The following is a 21032-nucleotide window of genomic DNA, read 5'->3' as shown; positions in this document are numbered from 1 at the left end:
ACTCCCCACTGCATTTACTCCCCCAATTACATTCTGTCACACACAAGTAAATACAGGGAAAATGCACAGCTCACACATGATTACATCTCACACACAATTACATCCGTAAAATTCAAGATGATCCACTTCAGAAGCAGTCACATATTTCACAGAAAAATAGATTTACAAAGAGAAACTAACACATATTCTCCCAAATATTAACACGATTCATACATAATCACAAACAATGGTTGATAACACAATTACCCAAAAAGAAACAGTCTCATTCGCATACGGTTACACACACACACCACTACAAGCCCATGCATTCAATGATAGTTTCGATTTGCAACTTAAGCAGAAACAAGCATTTACATGCAAGAATTGCAGACATAATTATACACTTAAATACCATTACAAATATTCACTATTTGTTCACATTGCTGATTGCTCACATTATCACAAACACCCCCCCCCCCCCCCCACACACACACAGGACTCTCACATCCAAAGAAATCCATATCCTCTCAGGCACTGGCAATCCCAGGAGAGCCTGACTCTCCCTGCTCTCCTCAACTCTGCCTTCTCTCCATCTGTCCTCCTCCTTTCCTCTCTCCAGAGCCTTAGGGTCCTGCTCCTCAACATGTCTCTCAAGTTCAGATACCAAGGGCTGCCCCTGAAGCATCAGCTCACACCAAACCCAAGTAGCTGAAGGATGCTAGGGTCCACAAGGAGCAGGCAGCCCTGACTCCGGATCCGGAGGCTTTTATTTATTTTTTCCACATAAATTACACAAGCACTTTATAAAATGGTTACACAGAAAACACCTTATAAGTGCATAACTTAACACCCCACCCCCCAAATGGATTCTGGAGAAATGGGCTGCATTTATGTGAAAATCTGTGCATACCTGGGTTGGACTGGGATGTGTGGTAGGGGCCTGGCAGACCAAATGAGGCTGTTGTGGCTGTCGTGTATGGTGTAGTGTGCCACAGTGTGGCCTTGACCTTGTGTTTGTGCTGGAGGGAGTGCCATGCCGTTCAGGATGAGTGTGTGTCACCTGTGACCTGTGTCTGATCGTGAGGTCCAATATGTAAACACTGTGACCCTGTGTCTGTATGACACTCTGCCATAGATGCCCATGTGTGGCTCTGGGGTGACACCAGGAGGGACAGTGACACCACCTCTGCGTGGGCCTATGGGTTTCCATGTGTGTGATGAGAAGTGGGTCACAGAGAAGGGGTTTCCCAGGGCAAATTCAGATGATAGCCCTGGAGACCTAAGAAGCTCCTCCTCCCCTACCTCCCTTGCCTCTCTCTGAATCCCACGTTAAAAATTAAAATAAAATGAAATAAACAAAAACACAGATTTCTTAACAGTTCAGATGGGTGCGGGACGCGTCTGGGAGGGGGGCGCGTGTCCTTATCCCTTGAGCTCTTCTTCCACCAAAGAGAGAACAGTGTCGGCACAAATGTGGGGGCCCTTCGGTGCCGTGGGAGGGCAGTGTTCCCCTCCTGGGTGCAGTCTGAGGCCAGGAAAGGTGGGGAGGAGTCCTGGGTCTCAGGCCTCAGTGACCCCTGAGTGGCCCTGGGGTCCCACAGGGCAGAATGGGCAGGCTCACTCGCAGGCCGACGCCACCGACGTGACGCTAGTGATTTTGGTCGAGTCGTCAGACCATGGCTGCAGATTCTGCAGGGCGAAGAGCGATGAGTTGTGCACGCACAGAGGGTCGGCGGGCAGCGGCTGTGCCAGGCTCTTCTGGAAAGCCTCCTGCTGCAACTGCAGGAGGATGCGGTTCGCTTGCTGCCTCTCGGCCTCCCGTTCCTCCGCAGTCTGCCGTCTGCACCGGGAACAAGCCGTTACCTGCCAGGAGCACCGACCCGGCTCCCGCGTGTGCCCAGCTCCGGGTGAGTTCCCAGGAGATAAACTGAACGAGCGCTGCTCGCCTTTGCAGTCCCCAAATCCAGTTTGGGCCCCTATAATGCGTTCCCTTCTTTTGAGAGTCCTGACTCCAACAAAGACTAGAAACCCCAAAGCGGATGGAGCCAAGGTATCCCAGAGAAGGAGGGGTGGGAAAGTCTGCGAGGCCCAAACAGCTGGGATTCCGCATCCACGAGCAGCGCCCACACCCCGCAGGCCTCACAAGGGGCAGCCAGGGGTAGGATGGCATCTCGCCTCCCCCCCCGCCCCCCGCCCTGAGGGAGACCAGGTGCCATTCCAAGCCGGAGGGCCCTCACCCTACCCACAAGTCCAGGGTAGAGAGGCAAGGACCAGCGGCTATGATCTGCTCTGCGAGATGTCTCTTGCCTCCCTCTCTCTGCGAATGTCTTCTAGGCCTTGGGCCTTCTGTGTGGAGCCCTGTGCCCTGCAGGGGCTCCTGCTGGACCCACTGGCTTCCTCTGAGGCAGTTCAGGGAGGCAATGACTCACTTATTCCATTTAATGCCTCCCCTCCACCCTGTCAACTGAGATCAAACGTCTGTCTCTAAGGTGGACAGACCTAATGGGAGTCCCCGGGGCCTTCAGAAGCAATTTGTAGGCGATCGATGAAGCCATGCGAAGCCTGCAAGGGCCTCTTTCAGCAGCGGCTGCTGACCTGCTCTGGGCCGCCTTTTCTTGACTGTGTATCTTTCTGTCTTTCGTCTTTCCCTTTTCCCCTGCATTTCAAACGGCCTGAATATTTCTCTTTTATGCTTTGTGTCTTCTCTCTCATTTTCTCTCCTCCCCACCCACTTGGTTCTCTCTGAATTAAAGGAATTTGTTTGAAAAGAAAATGTTGATTTCAGTCATCCATTGCTTTTCTTTATTATACATAAATAAGACTTCTGTAGGCTGTTTTCCTCTTTTTTTTTCCTTCAGCGGGCTCCCTATCCCTTCCCACCCCTGAAACTGATTGTGTTTCAGTTTCTCTCTTTGCCTGCCTCTTTCTTTCTCTGTGCCCCTCTCTCTGGGAGGCCTGCCAGGCTGCCTCTCCTCCCCTAGGCCCGCAGCCCTCAGTAGGCCTTGGAAACCGGAGTCCCCCCCAACTCCTGAGCTAGCCCTGGCTCCCTCTTTAGCGTTCCAAGGTCTGAGGCGGCATCCCCCACTCCTTCCCCAGCGGCAGGAATGCTGTGGGGTGCGGTAGAATCGCGGGACCACGGCTTCCTTTGTGGCCCCGTAGGCGGAATCCCAGGCAGATTCCTCGCCTTCGTTCAGAAAAAGAGGAAACTCCAATTCCTTCCTCCTGCCCCAAGGCCCGCCCGTCTCGGCGCCGCCGACTTCGCCCAGACTTTCCCGCGCTGCCCCACTGGGCCTGAGCTAGGGGAGAAACTCCGGCGGGCAAGGGCCAGATGTGCCGGAGGGTGCAGCGTGCCGGAGGGTGCAGCGTGCCCGAGGGTGCAGCCGGAGAAAGCGTCAGTGCACGCGGAGAGGGAGGCTGCTTGGGAGTGTTGGGGACGCTTCATGTCCTTGAGCGTAAATGTGAAAAAACAAAACAAAAAACCCAGTACGTAGTAACTGGAGTTGCGGCTATGGGAGAAGGGAAAATTCTCTTTCTCACACACACCCATCTGCTCCTAATTGATTCCCCTTTCAGTGGGACCCGCCAAACCCCGCCGCAGCCGGCGCGGATTGATTTTCTCCTTCCAGGGTAGGCACCGTCTGGGCAAAAGCCTGGCGTCTGGGGAGGAGACCGTCAACACGGCCGCGGTCTGGGGCCCCCAGACCCTCTGCCAAGAGCCCGGTTGGAGCGCTGCAACAAGGTGCGGGACGATCTGCATGCAGTCTCCGGGACAGAGCAGGATTCCATAAGCAAGAGTTTGCGCAAACAAAAAACTCCCCAGGACACACAGATCCCTGGAGCCTGGACTGCGTGGAGTGCACGAACCCGCCCGTTTGCCAAAGTGGCGGAAAAAACCTGCCGCGTCTACACCGGCAGAGAGTGTGCCAGCCAGAAAGCCCTGAAGCCTCTGGTAAAACACAGCCAGGGCCCTTCAGCTCCATCCCAGCTATCGGCCTGCCTCCGTTGCTTCCAGCTACCCGCAAACCTAGCGGGAGCTCGCTCCTCCGAAAGGATCAGAAACCGCGAGCGGAGAAAGTGTGTGCGCACCAGAAAAGGCCACGAACCGACAGCTGCCTGAGACCGCACCGCTCACGGGCTGCCGGCCCGCCCAGCTTGCTCACCTCCACTTTGTCCGCCGGTTCTGGAACCAGGTTTTGACCTGCGCGTCGGTCATTTTGAGCGCCTTGGCCAGGGCGGCGCGCTCGGCCGAGGCCAGGTACTTCTGGCGGTGGAAGCGCTTCTCCAGCTCGCAGATCTGCAGGCGTGTGAAGGACGTACGCGGCTTCTTCTTCTTGGGGGGCGTCCGGTTCTGATAGGGGTGACCTATACGGCGTGTTACAGTGAAGGGTGAGAGGGCCACTGGAGCGGGAGACAGACAGACGGCAGAGGCAAGCAGCAGAGCGTCAGGAAGCGTCCCAGGCCCAACACCCCGCGAATCAGCGAGCGCAGCAGCTGAACTCCCACGAGCAGGGCCGAGATCCTCCCGTTAGCCCTCAGCACCAAGCCCACGGCGGGAAACGGCCCCCTCCTGCCCGCCAGTCCGACGCCGCCTTCGCAGCTACCACGGAGGCCTCCCTAGCCCCGGGCTCCCGCGAGCCCAACTACCTCCCTGCCGCCCCTCCTCCAAGGAGCAGTCTAAGGCGAGCTAATGGTCACGCTCTCCTCCCCTCAGTCAGCCCCAGACCTTCAGGCTCAGAGTAGGAGACCGAACCTGACTCTGGAACCCGACCTGAGCCTCTGTCCACAGCAGCACACACCAACACAACGTACAACGGGGGCAAACTCATAGATCTATACACCCAAATAGGACCAGACAAGCACAGGCACGGGACAAAAACACAGGACACAGAGCAACACAAGGCCACAACCATACACTCGCTCAAAACTCCTTCATGCCTGACACAGTATTAGGGCCCCGAAGTAGGCCCTAAACCGAGTACCTTTCACCAGAGGCCCAGGATTAGTAGACTCTCGGCTGGGGTTCCAGCAAGGCCCTTCAAGACTGGCCTGGCCTGGGTGGGGAATGGGATGGGCACCAGGCCCTGCTGCCCCAGGCCAGAGAAAACTTGGGTTGGGGGCACTGGGGCCCCTCCAGCCAGGGCCCTTCCTGAGGTCTAGACCCAAGCAACTGTTCTTCGTCAGGACACCAGCCCACACACCGCTTCTGCTGTGGCCCCAGAGTCTGGTAAGAAGCTGCAGGAGCAGTTTCCCTGACCGTGCTCCTGCCTGGAACAGAAGCAGGGAGTCAGGGGTGCCTCGGGGTCTCCTGGCCCAGTGTCTGACTCTCAGCAGCTTCTCCCAAGTAGTTATGTATACCCCCCTTCCACTGTTGGGCCCTTGAGCCAGGGGATCCCCAGGAGTCCCGGTCTCTGCCAGCAGCAGCCAGTGTCTCCTGCCTCCTCTCTCTAAGGCCAGCTGGCTAACCTGGGCTCAATTTGTGGCTGCTTCCCAGCCGGGACGGGAGGATCATGGTCTGGGATCCAGGGAGTCCTAAGGGGAGCAGGAAGTGAGAACAGGGGAAGGGACCCACACCAGAGGGAGAGTTGAATGCCCAGAGCAGAAACAGCAGCAGAGGGAGCCAGGGCCAGCAGAGGAAGGCAGGAGTGGGCAGCAGAGAGGGCAGCAGCGGCCACCACCTAGTACCTAATGTCCCGGGAGTAGTCCTCCCGCCACCGATCACTGGCCTGCCCGGTGCATTATTCATGCCCAAGATAATAGGGCTGGGCCCGAGGTAGGACACGCAGCCCGGACAGAACGAAAATGAAAAGCTAGCTGTCCTGGGCGGCTATGCCCCGCTGCCATCCTCCCAGACGAAGCCTCCTCTCTGGGAAAAAAAGGGCCACTGGTTCTGCTGATTTACTGGAGCTCAGAGCCCCCGCTGGCCCCGCAGCACCACGGGCACCGGAGCTAGGAGCGCGGAGTGCATGTGTGTAGGGTACCGAAGGTGGGGGAACCTGTTCTTTTCTTGCGTCTGATCCTGGGGCTGGCTTCTTCGGTCCTAGAACTGCAGCCAGGACGGAAGAAACTGTTCACATTGCACCCCTTTCTCTAAGATTCCCGGACCCGGAGTAGCTGCAGAAGGTGGTCCTCAATCTATGGCCTTCTTCTCTGCCTGACCGGGCCCAGGGATCCCGAGAGGGGACCAGGGAGAGCTTCTCTGAGCAGGGGTCCTTTGGGAGACAGAGAGGGGTCCAGGCTGAGAGAACTCTTCAAGCATGGCGAGTCTGCGATGTAGAATCGGGCGGGCGGCTCAACTTGGGGGAAGCACCAAGAAGAGCTGGGCGACCTGGCGCACAGAACCGGCTTTGGGGAGCCTGCCGGCGGGGAAAGGGTAACACAGAGCCCGGGCCGCGGCCAGGCGAGGCATGCGCGCAGGCCGGACTCACCTGTGAACCTGTCCTTTGTGTATCTGCGGTTACTCTCCATCCAGGGGAAGGTGAGGCCAGTGAGGTTGTTGACGCCTGGCATGGCAGGCACAGAGGGCACGGTGGGCAAGCCGGTGGCCAGCGGCTGGGGGTGGGCCACGGCTCCGGTGAGCGGCCTGTGTGCCGGCACCCGGATCACCCCCGCAGCGCTGAGTGCCCCCGCACCGCCGCTGCTGCTACCGCCGCCGCCAGGACCGGGGCCGCCCGCCAAGGCCATGTTCACGTTGTAGGAGCCGGCCAGCGGACCCATGCTGCAGGCGCCGCCGCCGCCTGCCGGGCCTCCGGGGCCGCCGGGGCCTCCGGGGCCGCCCGGACCTCCAGTGCCATAGGCCCCCGCGCCTCCAGCCCCAGCCCCGGGCGCGGAGCCCCCGCCGCCGTAAGTGTAGGCGCCTCCAACCAAGCAGCCAAGGCCGTATTCTCCGTCCTGGAGGCGCGAGGCGGGCCCCATGCAGCCACCCTGGTCTGGGCTGTTGAGGATCTGGTCGATGCCGAAGCTGATGGGCTCTGCGTGGCCCGGGTGGAGGTGGTGCGGTCCCAGGTGCTCCATGCTAGCCCCGGCCCCACTGGGGGGCCCGGGCGGCGGCGCTCGCTGCGCTCGGCTCCGGGGGCAGCTAGCAGGGGCTGGGAGGCAACAGCGGCTCCTGGCTGCGCGGAGACTTGGAAGCGAAGTGCGCAGAAGGGCTAAAGTAGAAGGGGGAGGGGAGGGAGAGAGGGGGGCCGTATTCTTCCCCTCTCTGGCTTCTGCTTCCCGGCTCCGGCTGCTCGCTCGCTGTTGACTCTGGGACATCAATCACCAGGCGAAAAAGCCCGGTGCAAGAGAGCTTCGCGGTTTCGGCCGGGTCTCTCCATTGGCTGTGCGCGGAGAGGAGCGCGGTGAATGACAGCGCGAGGGAGGGGAGGGGGAGAGGAAGGCCAGAAGCCGAGACAGATGCAGGAGCCAGAGATAGAGAGACCGAGACCAAGACTCGGAGTAGTTCATGAGGAGAGAGAAGAGGGGAAAAAGGAGAGGCTTAAAAGGAAAAGGGAAAACAAGAAGCGACCATTCCCAGAGACGGACAGACAGACAAACCCAAGGAGGGTGAAGTCAACTGTCTTCCCGGCCTGTTGGTAGGCATCCCCTCACTTTGAACCGGGTCAAAGGAGTCCAGCCCACAAGGCGTCTGGGGAAGGGATGTCGCTACCCAACTGGAGAATCTCCCCAAGGGCTCAGCTGGGAAACACCTGTCACTCAACCAGGAGATTTACTCCAAACTTCAAGTCCAGCCTGTTAGAAAGTAGAACACTGTCTACTCCCCAGGTATGGAGCCCAGGCCCTGAGGCAGGACGGTGAGTTCAGGCTTGTCCTTCTTTAAAACACAGGCCTATGAACAACTGGCTATATGTTATAAAAATCAGCAACCATCCCCCAACTCAGCCTTCTTAGAGAAATTCAGGAAGGCAACATTTCCTGAAAGGCAGTCACAAGTCAAGAGGGTTGGTTTGGGGTCTGCTGCCAGGGTGCCCATGCCTCAACATACGCCTTTCCTTTTGAATAAACAGATGCCTCAAGAAGTAAAATCCTACAGGGTTTGAAAGAGGCAATTCCTACAGTGTTTGAATGAATTCGACCAGATTGCTTTCCACCTAACAATTACCCCAGGGTTGGCTATTCTAGGCAAGAAGACTTTGGACTGTGGTGTGTGTTATTTTCTTACTTTTGAAATCTTGGGAGGAAGCCATAGGGTCTTAAGACCGTAGGGGCTGGGATTGGTGGGACTAGGATCAGGAAAGTGCATCCAGGACAAATTTAGGCCTTTCCAACGTTTTGCCAGTGGCTGTCTGGCTGACAGCCCAAGAGAAAAGGAGGAAACTCCCTTTTTCTTCTTCCTCTCTTCCCCCTCTCCAGTAGAAAATGTTTGCTACCTTTTAGAAGTCAAGTTTTGGGAAAGGCACAGGTTCCATCACTTGGGATCTATTTCTGGTCTATTTCAGTTCAGTTTCAGATTAGACTTTTGAGTACTCCCCGTCTCTATCTGGAAAGATGCTAGGATGTGAAGACTCACATTCTCTCCTCATCAAGTCTTATTGCAATCTATTTGCTTTGGGCATGTCTGTCACCTCCACTTGAAGAGATCTTGGAGACAGAGAGTGGCTTATTCATTTCTGTTCTCTCCTGAAGAATACAGCCCCAAACAACAAAATATGCTCATCTTGGGGAATAACAAGTGAATGTATCTCTTTATTCAATAATATTTATTGAGTACTGTACTCACTGTGTCAGGCACTGTTCTAGGCACGGGGGACATAGCAGTGAGCAAAACAAAGTTCCTGACCTCATGAAGCTTACATTCTATAGAGGGGGTCAGACAATAAGCAAAGAAGCAAATACAAGGCAGATGTTATTAAGCATTATGGAGAACAATATAAACTCTACACCAATCCTTCAAGATGAGTATTCTCCCTATTTTACAGATGTGAGAAAAGCACATTTCACAATAGCTATGATTGCTGTGGATCAATATGGAGGAGCTAGACTCAACTTGCTTTTGTGGGTTAGCCTGGAGACCTAGGTGCTAGTTGGAAGTTCATATCTGTGGATAAACCTTGTCTGAGCTCTAGCCAGGTGGACAAAGGCCTACTCAAGACAAAGCCAAATGTGAAATTGGCAGTTGTTTGTAAACACTAAGCAGAAACATGAAGGGCTCTGTTCCCTCACCAGTTCTGTTCTTCCCACTTACCGAATCCAGGTACTATACCCCTACCCAGGGACTTCCATAACTTACTTTGGTAGTCATCTGAACCTGAATGAATCTCTTCCTGCTCTTATCTTGAGGGAACTAAAGCAGAAATAAATTGTTTACTGGAAGACAGCTTTGTGCCAGGTACCACATCATACTTATCTCATTTAAGACTTATAACAACCCTGGGAAGTTAATAGAAATGTCCCAATTTTTTATAATTGAGAGAATTGAATGAATGTTCATGGCAGTGTTATTCGTAATAGCCCAAATTGGGAAACAATTCAGAGGTCCATCAACTGATGAACAGATAAACAAAATTTGGTATATCCACACATGGAATATTATTTAGCCATAAAAAGGAAAATAAGAGAAATGCTGGTTCATGCTATAACATGGATGAACCTAGGAGACTATTCTGCTAGTGAAGAAGTCAAGCACAAAGGCTACATATTGTATAATTCCACTTGTATGAAATGCCCAAAATAGGCAAATCCACAGAGGCAAGAGAGTAGGTTAGTGGTTTCTGGGGCCTGGGGGCAGCAGGGAATGGAAATTGACTGCTAACGGATACAGAATTCCTTTTGGAGTGATGAAAACATTCTGGATGGTTACATAACTTTGTAAAAATATTAAAACCCACGGAATTGTGCATTTTAAAGGGGCTGAATATTGTAGCATATGAATTTTATCTCATTTTTAAAAAGAGAAAAATGGCTGGGTGCAGTGGCCTGTGTCTGTAGTATCAGCTGCTCCGCAGGGTGAGGCTAGAGGATCACTTGGGGCCAGGAATTCGAGGCTGCAATGTGCTATAATTGCACCTCTAGCCTGGGCAACAGAGCAATGCCCCATCTCTAAAAAGAAAATGAAAACTGAGACTCAGTGAAGAGAATAAACTTGCTCCAAGTTCCATAGACAGAGAAGACTGATCTGGAATCTCAAAACCTGAGCTATTTTCCTTGTTTGAGGCTGAAAACTATGGGGAGGGGTACTGCAGCTTTTTTTTAGGCTGGGTCCTAGTGGCCTCACTCCTTTTAGTCTCACCACCGTTTTACCTGCTGCAGTTAAAACCACATCCTTTGGTGTGAGTTGGTTGAAGGTAAAATTTACAAGACTAAAACAAACAAACAAACAAACAAAAAACACCTATCTTTCCATGTGCACATCTCCAGCTCAGATGGCCTTCCAACCCTTTTGGCATCTGCCTGATCCACCTCTTGAACTCCTCAGATCTGGCGCCAGTTGTTCAGGGTACTTGGGAGGAGACTTTACCCTTGCTGGCCTAACTTAAGGTTGGCAGAGGTCACCACTACCTTGTACATGGACCATTATGACTGTCAAGCTCTTCTCATTAAAATCCAGCAGCCCAGGGATATACCGACCTTCCCCTGCTATCATAGCCACTTCCTTAACTGATTTCTTCCTTTTTCCCCTCCCACCTTTTCTGCTTATCAGAGTCAACTTTTATCCCAATTGGGGATACCCCTAACTTTTACCCTCAATGAGATGCTGAGGTTGTGTGAGTCAGCTTAATCTCAGCCTTTGTCTTCCAACAGGGTATTTGCTGAGGGCCAAGACTACCCTCTCTGTCCCTTCCTTACCTAGAAAGATGAGACTGGAGGGTCAGGATTTGCTGGGCTGTGGCCCCCACCCCTTCTCCCAGGAGCAGTGTTACCTGAGCACGGTGTTGCAAGGTTGGGAAGTTTTCTGAAATAGGAGAGGAGACTCACACAAGTTTATATTCGCTGCAGCTTGTGTTTCCCCCGTGCTTTTGCATGCCTTGCAAAACAGCCCTGATAGGAAAGAGGAGGGAGGGGAAGAAAGCAGGACTCACAGAGTGCCTGCCATGTGTGAGCCGCCTTCAATTGGAAGAATGATCTCTCCACTCATCTTTAATCCTGTAATGTTATCCCCATTTTACAGATGAGAAAACCAAGGCACTGAAAGCTGGAAAGGGGCAGACCAGACGCAAACACTGCTTTCCTGACTCCACTCACTACAAGCTGCTTCCCTTAAGCCTAAACTTGGCTCTTGCCTCATAGGACCATCTTGCAGGAACCTAGGTGAGTTGCAGATCCTTCTCTCTGGTTCTGAGGCCACCTGGTAACACCCCTCCCCCAAGCACCAGTTCTCCCTGGCCTGCAGAACAAAAAAGTGCCTCCAATTAAAAGAAGAGCAGCTGGGGCCGGGGCCAGGGCTGGGGGAGGAGGAAAGCATGGGCTCAGCCCAGGGGGAGGCCCCTTTGGATCCCACACAATCTCCTCCTCCCTGCTCTGAAAGAGACCCCCGGGCCAGGGGTTGTCCTTTAGCTTACGGTTATGTGTGGAAACGTAATTACTTTGTGTTTGTGGGACCATGCATCCATGAGGGGAAAGCTGGATGGGAAAGCATGTGTGACAGTCAGGGTTGAGAGGGCTGTGCAGATGTCCTGGGCATGTCTTTAAGAAACAATTTTAACAATATATTCAATGAATAATTATAGAGCATCTAGTATGTATCAGGCACTGTGTTAGGCTGTTGGAATACAACTGCAAGCAAAATGCATGTCGATAATAGCGTTGGAGGGAAAAAAGAGAATCTGGGTATTTTACACAACTGGATTTTGTCATGTGAGGATGTATGTGTCAGTGAGAATGCAAGTGAATGTGTTTTCTGCAACAGGATGAGTATGTGTTTACAACTGTTCCTCTGTAGTGAGTGCCTGTGAGGGGATGAGGGCATCTCTCTGCTACAACTGCGTGCTGCAGATAGCGTGTACCATGGGAGGGGTGTCTTTTATTCCAATGGAATTGTCAGAGAAGTGGCCCTGCATGGGCCTGTGGTCATGGGGAGGGGGACGCAGGGTATACCCAATGGATATATAGTAGGGAAAGGGGACTGAGATATATGTAAGGGGATATATAACATGACACGGTCCATGGTGCGGCCAATGGGGTTTGCATTCCTAGTACCAAAGGTGTTCCCTCTGCCTTCCCACTTGTCTCAAAAAAGGGGCAGAAAACTTTCCCTACTATGGGAAAGGCAGAATCACCTACAGTGACTTAGGGACTTAAAGACCCGGTAAAAGGCACTCTCTCCAGAAGCCCTGGGTTGGGGAGGAGGGTCTCTAGGAGCCTAGATTGAGGAGGTGGGGGGAGTGAGTAGGTCAAGTGACTCAGCTCAACGAGTCCTCAGGGTTGGGGGGGTGTTCCAAGGCCAGCCCCCCATCCCTCCACCCAATTCTTACATAAGATATGGAAGACCTCTCCAACACCAATGGATAGGCACACATTTTCCCATCAGTGGAGAGACCCTAAATGGACAGAGGACAGACGGACAGGAGACAGACATGTCCCTGCTGTAGGCCACACTTAGCTGTCACCTTGTGTAGGGGTAAGCAATTTTCTTCTCCTCCCCTGCCCACTCCTCTCAATCAGAGCCCAGCAGGCGGATGCTTCAGAAATAGGGTGCTTCTGTAGGGATCCCTTCCCTTCACTGTCTCCCCTTCCTGCTTGGCTTCTGACCCTAAAGGAACCTGTTGGCCTCATTAACCCTGGGCATTGAGTTAAGGCCTCAGGCCTCTCTCTGACTAATTCCCTCCCAAGGGAGGCCCAGAGACCCTCAGGTTCCACCACCCATCCAGCACTGTCTTGACCATGGTGGCCTTGGTTAGGGAATCTCCCATCCTGAGTCACCTCCAAGGATTCCAGAAACCTGGAAAGGGGCAGGTAAGGAGTGGGCTAAGAGAAGGTTCAAGGAAGAACAGACCCCCAGGGCCCTGCTCTCCCCAGATGGCTCTCAAAGGGCTCCCTGGGCACAGAGTTAGGAGTCCCATCAGTGAGTCCCATCAGTAGGGCAGCTGAGCCTAGGACCCAGGGCTGTGGACCAGCCCCAACCTCTCCCATACTTGGTGTCTCCCTTGGCTCCACTCTGCTGGCCAGGTGGGTCTGTGCTGGGTCCAGAAGCCAAGCCCTGTACTGAGGTGTGGGGGAGGGAAAAGAAGCCAAGAGAGCTGTGGGACCAGCCCTCTGAGGGCCCCGCTGCCTTCTAAGAGCCATCTTATTCCCTTCTGGGGTTGGCAAGCTCCCTTTGCAGTCTGCAGAAAGGACCTCTACAGGTATGCGGATCCCTCACTCTGCCTGTGCACAGTAAAACAGAGGAATGAGGCAAACTTTCCAGCTGGGTGGGTGATGGCCCTGCAGTGGCCAGCTCTACCCAGATTTCTCATCTCAATTCCTTGCCTCTGCCGGGGGTGCAGATTTGGCCTCAGAGTAAGGGTGGGTGGAGAGGCCCAAGCACAGGAAACCCAGCCTCCCAGGGGACCCAGTCCTGAACTGTGGCTGAAGACATGGAGGTGGGGGTCATGCAGTCCCTCCTAGGTGCTAGGGCCTCCTTGACATGGGCAGGTCTAAGTTGTTTCAGGGGGTGCTCAGGACTGTTTGCACATTGGAAGCTGCAGGCTCCCGCTGAGCCGGAGCTGGACTATGCTGTGGGTGGAAAACCAACTGGGACCCCTCCTCAAGATGAGAGGGACTGGCTACCCAGGCCTCTGCCTCCACCTGGAGCCTGGTGGATGGAGTTCAGGTTTTATATTAACTTGCCAAGCTCCACCTCCACCAGAAAAGCAAGGCGGGGTGGAGAGTGGTGGAGAAAATGGCCTCAGCTGGGGAGACCCAGCTGCTGGCCGGTGGTAGTGTGGTGGGGAGGTTAACATGTTCCCCATGGTGTCCTGATTGCACACTAAAGCACAGTATATACACCAATGGTGACACACAGAAATACCCAGCTCCCAAAGACTTCCAGACACAGGCTTGGCACAGAGGCAACACCCTCACATGCAGACGCACAGATGCCCACTCACCTTGCACACGAACACGCAGAAACTCCTCGGTGTGCAGTTCCCACAGGTGCCCACAAAGCCTCCTTTATGCACCCATGTGCAGATGCCCACAAACACTCCCACCCCACTCAGTCTCTGCAGCACAGATCCAGAGCCAAACGAAACCTTCTCCCTCCATGCACACAGCCCTAGGGTCGCTGGTGCACAGGTACACACAGACACACCCAACCACACTCCTGCAGACTTACAAGCATGCTCACTTCCACACCGATCTTCCTGCTCAGATAACACAAAACAAAACACAAAACAAAAACATCCCCTTCCCTCTCACACATACTCTGAAGATGGCCACAGGGAGCTCAAAAGCAACCACAGTTTCCTAACTTTCCTGGGGAGTCCACGGTCGCCTTCCCTCGCGGGGAAGGAGTTGGGGGGGTGCGGGGCAAGCCGCAGGTGCCAGAAGTGGGTGTGGGTGGGGTGAGCGCCGAAGGGGGATGAACCGCATCCATATGCATGGTTTTCGCGCACAAAGAGCAGCTGCCCAGAGCTGGAGTCCCGGCGGGCCCGGAGTCGCACGGAGGCGACGGCGGCCCAACTAATTGAATTAGGTCGGCCTGGCCCTGCCACCCGCGCGCCACCCGCGTCCGCTCTGCCACCCGTCTCCGGCCGCCGCAGGCGCTCCTTGGGTGCCGAGGGACGGATTGAGGGAAGGAAGCGTCTCCGTCTGAGCTCCGGCCCGAGGCGGCCTCTCCCCCCGGAAATAATCCCATTGTCCCGGGGGCTGCGGGCGGCCCTGGGCGCCCGGGATCCCCAACTGGACTGCGGCACTGTGATTAATGGGACAGCGGGAAGGGAGCTGACACCGGGAGGGCAGTGGCTCTCCTCCGCCCGGTCCTTCTCAGCTGCCCTACGTTCCGGTGCCCCTTCCCCACCAAAGTCGGGAAGCTAGAGCGGGGAGGGGCGAGGGGCGGGTGCGGCGAAGGTCACTGCTGGGAATTAGACCAGTTAGGGGCCTTCCTGAGTGTGGTATGAGCCTGAGGTGAGCGAGTGTGTCTGGGTGTGCGGCCATGTGCCCGAGTGTGCAAGAGCATCCAGAGCTGTCAGCCCCTGTCAGTGGGGTGGGATGCTGGGGGGTGTGGACAAGGTAAAGTGCACAAGTACTACAGGGCAGGAATTATTAGAGCTGTGTGTAGTGAGGCAAGGATGGGATTTGTAAGGAGATGAAGCTCCATCCCTGGGAGCCACAGTAGCCTCAAGACCAGGGAGCTGGGCCTGAGTCCCAGCACTGCCCTAGGTCCCACATAAAGTCACTGCCTGGCACCTGCCCTCCTGTCGGCCCAGATTTCTGCAGCCACCTCACCCCTAGACCCGACCACTGGCAATTTACAGTGGGGCTACTGGCACCTCACTTCTCCCATTCTCCCCTACCTGCCATAGGCTCCACCTTCCTGGGATGAAGCACCAGCAGTTCCTGTTCAGCTCTTCCACTCCTGACATCCTTGATATCTGGACTGTTTCAGTACTTGTAGCCCTTTTGAGGTTAGGCTCACAGATCTCCCCCACCCACTCCACAATACACAGGAAGCCTCCGACATGTGGCTGGGAAATAGCTCCTCTGACCTAGGTGGCCTGTGGCTCCTAGGGTGGAGACTTTGTGTGTCTGTCCCTGAACTGCAAGTGCCTAGGGGCAGACCAGAGTCTCTGCTTGTCACCAGCAGATACCCACCCAGAGGTGTTCTGGACATCAGTGAGACTTCCCTGGCTGTTGAACTCCACCCAAGATTGGTGCAGACCAGAATGTTCGGGGGGGTGGGCATGGGGCATGCCCCTGAGTCCCACGGGGCAATTTGCCTTCTCCACTGCGAAGCCAGAAACCTGGTTCTGGACTGAGTGTACATGTGAGGTGCCCTAGGGATCCAGGTTCCGGGTTCTTAGGGCGGTGGAAGAGGGAAACCATCCTAGTAGTCCCAGGCTGCACTGGGTATTCAGGATCATCCCAGTGGCCAACACAGCCCCAGCCAGGACCCTTCCCACCTGCTGCTGCCCTCTACTGCCCCCTCGCCCCACTTGCCAAATCACCCACTTCCTCACCTCCACTGCTACCCCTAGCCCCACCCCACTCAACTCTGGAGTGGTTTGCCTCCTGGCAAAAGAAAACCCGGACTAACGGTGGGAGTTACGCAAAAGGCTAAAGGACCCACCAGTGCTTCTGAGGTCTTTGTGCCCCATTCGCCAGGGACCACTACCTGGGAGGGGTAACACCACCGGGATATGTGGCTGCTGCCCATGCCGGCACATCCTCCACTGCTGCCCAAGGCTCAGTGAGGTAGGTTGAGGAAGGAGCTCTGGGCTGGGGACAGCCAGGGGGACACCCAGAGGGCATGCGGCACCAACATTGGATATGCTCGCAGGCCCACCGCCAGGCCTGGGCGGCCAGCACCGTATTTCCTGGGACTTTTACTGCAGCACCGAGATGAACAGTGACATTCCCCTCTCCCCTTTCATAAATATTGCATCTTCCCAATGCAATTACAGGAGACGGAACGGCATGAGCGTTTACTAAATAAGATTATGGGGTAATGCTAATGCAGTTTATGTCTGCGCTCTGACACCAGACAAACTCCCTATTAATAACCTCTCAATGAGGCACGAGGCTCAGAACGCAGAGCCCGCGGCTTCCAGGCCGCGCACTCTGCAAGAACGGCCGAAGCGAAGCGTGGCCGCCTCACGCTGGTGGCCGCCTCACGCTGGGGGCCGCGGCCTGCGCCCTCTTTCAGGGGTGCTGGGTTCCCAGCCTTTCCGGACCTCTTGGCCAGGAGTTCCCCCTGCGCCCCTTCTCCGGAGGCAGCCTCACCGAAGCCGGGAGCCTCATCTGCACCCTCACCTCCTCCATTTATCGTCTATTTCTGCAGCAGTTTAGTCCCAGCTGGTGCTAAACCCCTCTCTTCCGAATCCACACTGCTGGGAGGGGCCCAGGTTTTCTCCCCTAAAGGGGAGAAAGCCTTGTTCTTCCCCAGCTCGGAAATTGCTCAAGGCTTCGCATTGCCTTGACGGTGGGGATCCAAACCCCTTCCCCCTCCATTCAAGGCGCTGCACTTACTTTCGTTCCATCTGTAGTACCTTGTCCCAGTCGCTGGCTGCCCTTAGTCCTGTTGTACCAACTGATAGAAACGCTCACACCTTCCCCAGTCATTCCTTGGGTCCAAAGCCCTGACAACCCCTATCCCTATGCCCAGCCCCACAAAAAGGAAAGAAAATTTCCACTCCTACTTCAAAAACGAAGTCAAAGTTCCGCCTCCCTGCACATTCTCAGAGCACAGTTCATGAGTCCCTCCTCAAGTGGCCAAGAGCACACAATTTTTTAAAACTACCATTTTTGGCCAGGCACAGTGGTACACATGTGTAATTTCAGCACTTTGGGAGGCCAAGGTAGGAGGATCGCTTGAACCTAGGAATTTAAGAGTAGCCTGGGCAACATAGCAAGACCTCATCTTTATAAAAAATAAAAGAGTAGCTGGGCATGATGGTGCACGCCTGTAGTCTCAGCTACTTCAGAGGCTGAGCTGGGAGGACCCTTGAGCCCAGGAACTAACTCTACGCTGCAGTGAGCCATGATTGTGCCACTGCACTCCAACCTAGGTGACAGGTCCAGACTCTGTCTCAAAAAACACAACAAAACAAAACAGTCCTTTTTTGGATCACAGATTTGGAGTCACATAGACATGGGTCTAGTCACAGGACATAGAGTTATAATCACACTGCTTTTATAGTGTGTTTGTAAACAGATCAGTTAACTGCTCTAACTCTTGCTTATGAGAGGTATAGTGAATTCTGTCTTCTAATTCATCAAGCCATTGTCAGTATCAACATAAAGAAGAAACAGTGTAAATGTTTCCTAATTTATTGGGGTATCTCTGTTTTCCTATCTTTCTTGTGATTGCACTGACCTTTATGTAAGATGTATATCTTCCTTACTGGTTCAGTCCTGCTCAATTTTCCAGACTCAGTTGATGAGTTCCTCAGACATACTGCGTGCCTTTCTTGCCTCCCTAACTCCTCTTCTTGAGTCTTCTTTAGGGTCCCATTAAGAGGGCAGGGCTAAGGTGACAGAGATCTGGGAAAATAGGGGATGGGCACAGCAGAAAAGTGCAGACAGGATTTCAAGGTCAAGAGAGCCAGCCCCCTGCCTAGTTCTTGCCCTGTTGCTTGCTGGTCATTAACACAACCCCTGGTTCTTCTCGGCCTTCAAATAAAAAGAAATTTCATGCCTAAGGACTCAGTAATGAGGAACCAGGGAGGGGCTGGGGAGCCTGCAATCTCAGCAAAAGTTTCCCTACCTCAGAGGCCTCCTCTCCTTCTTCCCTCCTCCTCCTTGCTTCTGAAGTCAGCAAAACCTTTGAGCAGCTTCTGGAAGAAAGAGGACTCTCTGCCTTTGGAGCAAGCAGAAGAGTGAGGGGCACTAACAAGGCCTCTTTGTAGGCCTCCTGGAGCCCCTCTCCAGCAGCCACCACCTCTCCATCAAGGTCGAATTGTGCCGGCCTCTGAAAGGCCACAGGGGACAGGACGGGGCCCAGAGCCTGTTGAATGGGGGGACAGTGAATGCTTTACTATATTCTTCTATCCCTTGCCCCTTAAAACTGGGGCTAGACCTAATCTGGCCAGCACACACTTATCCCCAACTCCCACCCACAATTCTTGCCCTGGGCTACAAGTGACTTTGCTGAATGCTGAAAACCTGCCTTAATCCACCTGGGGACATTTCTGACTGACCACAACATCCCTCTGCTTATTTATGAAGGATTAGACCTTCTCTCTACCCCACCTCTTCTGGCCAGTGTTCTTCCTGAGTCTTTTCTAAGTGCTCTGGGTATGGGAAACCTTCCTAACCAGGCCTTTCGCATGACTTGTACATAGTATATAGACACACACACACACACCCACACAAACTCAGAGGTACATACAGACTCCTCACTCTCAAAAATGTGTATGCAAACTCCTAAGCATAACACATTGACTATCATTGAAGTGGGTCCAGCTATGCAGACACGCATCTGTACTATCCCCCACTGAAAAGCATGCACTCAGAGATGCATACAACCACACAGGTGTGCATGTCCGCACAAAAGAACACGCACACATAAATACACAACCAATCAACTGCCAAGCATTGTTTCCAAAGGTGATGCTGCCACAGAATATCCCAGAGTTTGCCAGGATTGAGGAAAGTGGTTTCTCTTATCCTTGATGGGAATTCTGTGTACATATTATAATGTGTTCAACATATTTGGGCCTTGTGCAATTGTATGACAGTATTGGTAAAAACCACTCCCCAGAAGGTACCCGGGCTATGAGTCATCCCGGAGAACCTAGAGAAGTAGGAAGAGCAAAAGTCTGTGCTGAGGGGTGTGGCCTATTCATTGGAATCAGAACCTGCCCGTCATCTGCACTCTGTAAGCCAACTGAAGAGCTTAAAACAGGAAATAGGAACCTAGTGCGCAGGCTCCAGTGAGGTGTGGACTTTGAAAAAAGAAAGGAAGGAGCTATCTGGGCCTCTCTTAGGGAGTGGCTCTCAGTTCCAAAAAGCAGAAGGTGTGGCCACTTGGGGCCTGATAAAACCAGGCCTGATCATGGTCTGGCCATGCCTGATAAAGCCTGACCATGGCTAGGAAGAACAGCTGAGCTACACCAAAGAGTTTGTTTCTACCTCTGTGTACTTCAAGAAAACCAATCAGGACAGAGGAGTGGACTAGGGTAAACCGGTGGGGCTTCAGGGAGCCAGAGTGGAGCCAGATTGGAGCCAAGTATAATGGAAAAACCAAAGGCATTGATATTTGGCCAGTTGGGCTCAAATTCTTCCTCTGCCACTTCACTAGCTGTGTGGTCTTGGGTAACGCACTTAACCTCTCTGATCTACTGTTTCCTCCCCTATAAAACGGAGATATGCTACCTATCCCATATGATTGTGGTGAAAGTTAAAACAAATCGAAAGATGTAAAAGTGCTTAGCTCAATGCCTGGCACTTGGCAGGATCCCACAGATGGTGGCTGTATAAGAGACAGAAGTAACTAGAAGGCCAGTGTAAGAAGGTCTGAAACCCAGGACAGGAAGACTTAGGGTCCTCCTTAGGATTGGGGCTGCTGGGACAAAGGCAGGACCCACAAAAAGGAGGGCAACTACAAGCTGAAGTGCCTGTTCCTAGTCAATGGAGTGGTGCACATGGTTAACAATTTCATGTCAGACTGCCCCAGCTTGAATCCTACTAGCTATGTGACCCAGAGAAAATTTCTCTAACTCAGCCGGGAGTGGTGGCTCATGCCTGTAATCCCAGCACTTTGGGAGGCCGAGGCAGGCAGATCACCTGAGGTCAGGATTTCAAGACCAGCCTGGCCAACATAGTAAAACTCCATCTCTACTAAAAATACAAGAATTAGCTGGTCATGGTGGCATGTACCTGTAGTCTCAGCTACTTGGGAGTCTGAAACAGGACAAATGCTTGAACCTGGGAGGTGGAGGTTGCAGTGAGCCGAGATCACGCCACTGCACTCCAGCCTGGGCAACAGAGCAAGACTCCATCTCAAAAACAAAAGGAAAAGAAAATTTATCTGATTCAGTTTTCTTATCAGTAAAACGGGATAGTAGTAATTATGATCTACTTCATGAGCTTATTATGAGAAGTCAGTGAGTTAGTATTTGTAATGTGCTTTGACTAGTACCCATCACATAATATAATATTATAAAATATATGCTAAATAAATAAGAATAAACCAGGTTCCCACACTGACAAGGAACTGGGTTCTGAAAAGGTCTGGGGCAGCAGGACTGCCACAGGTAGGGAGAGAGGTGGGCAACCTGCCTCTGGCTGTGAGATCCGTGCTCCTTAGAACTCTGTGCTCTCAGCTGGGCGTGGTAGCTCGTGCCTATAATCCCAGAACTTTGGGAGGCTGAGGCGGGCGGATCACTTGAGGCCAGGAGTTCAAGACCAGCCTGGCCAACATGGCGAATCTCATCTCTACTAAAAATACAAAAATTAGCCAGGTGTAGTGGTGCATGCCT

The 21032-nt window shown here is 53.5% G+C and overlaps 1 protein-coding gene and 1 long non-coding RNA gene across 3 annotated transcripts in view; one reads left to right on the top strand and one right to left on the bottom strand.

The window, feature by feature from the left end:
* Nucleotides 1–728: 728 nt before the first annotated feature.
* Nucleotides 729–7263, bottom strand: TLX1 (T cell leukemia homeobox 1). Of its 2 annotated transcripts, none has more exons than XM_038009477.2 (3): nt 6405–7263; nt 4140–4341; nt 729–1842 (listed from the first exon to the last, which is right to left on the bottom strand). In XM_038009477.2, exons 1-3 carry the CDS (start codon nt 7228–7230, stop codon nt 1839–1841), a joined length of 1032 nt encoding a protein of 343 aa, XP_037865405.1. In that variant the 5' UTR covers nt 7231–7263; the 3' UTR covers nt 729–1838. The 2 variants fall into 2 exon arrangements, with proteins under 2 accessions (XP_037865405.1, XP_007962084.2); XM_007963893.3 differs by having other exon boundaries at nt 729–1819.
* A 22-nt stretch (nt 7264–7285) lies between these two features.
* Nucleotides 7286–21032, top strand: part of LOC119627964 (uncharacterized) — a 44254-nt gene continuing 30507 nt past the window's right edge. The window contains exons 1-2 of the long non-coding RNA XR_012094120.1: nt 7286–7769; nt 11084–11223. This is a non-coding gene — a long non-coding RNA (uncharacterized lncRNA). The remainder of the gene's footprint in view (nt 7770–11083; nt 11224–21032) is intronic.

Source organism: Chlorocebus sabaeus, chromosome 9 (genome assembly GCF_047675955.1).
Source record: "Chlorocebus sabaeus isolate Y175 chromosome 9, mChlSab1.0.hap1, whole genome shotgun sequence".
NCBI classification, from domain to species: Eukaryota; Metazoa; Chordata; class Mammalia; order Primates; family Cercopithecidae; genus Chlorocebus; species Chlorocebus sabaeus.
Note: the sequence above shows the minus strand (reverse complement) of the source record. Positions and strands in the feature narration are given on the sequence as shown.

Bases quoted from the DNA above. Each gene is read 5' to 3' on its own strand.
- TLX1 (XM_007963893.3), bottom strand. From the start codon at position 7,230: ATGTCCCAGAGTCAACAGCGAGCGAGCAGCCGGAGCCGGGAAGCAGAA. The intron at 4,342-6,404 runs GTGAGTCCGGCC...CACGCCGTATAG, and splicing joins CACAAAGGACAGGTTCACAG to GTCACCCCTATCAGAACCGG. The intron at 1,820-4,139 runs GTGAGCAAGCTG...TTCCCGGTGCAG, and splicing joins AACCGGCGGACAAAGTGGAG to ACGGCAGACTGCGGAGGAAC.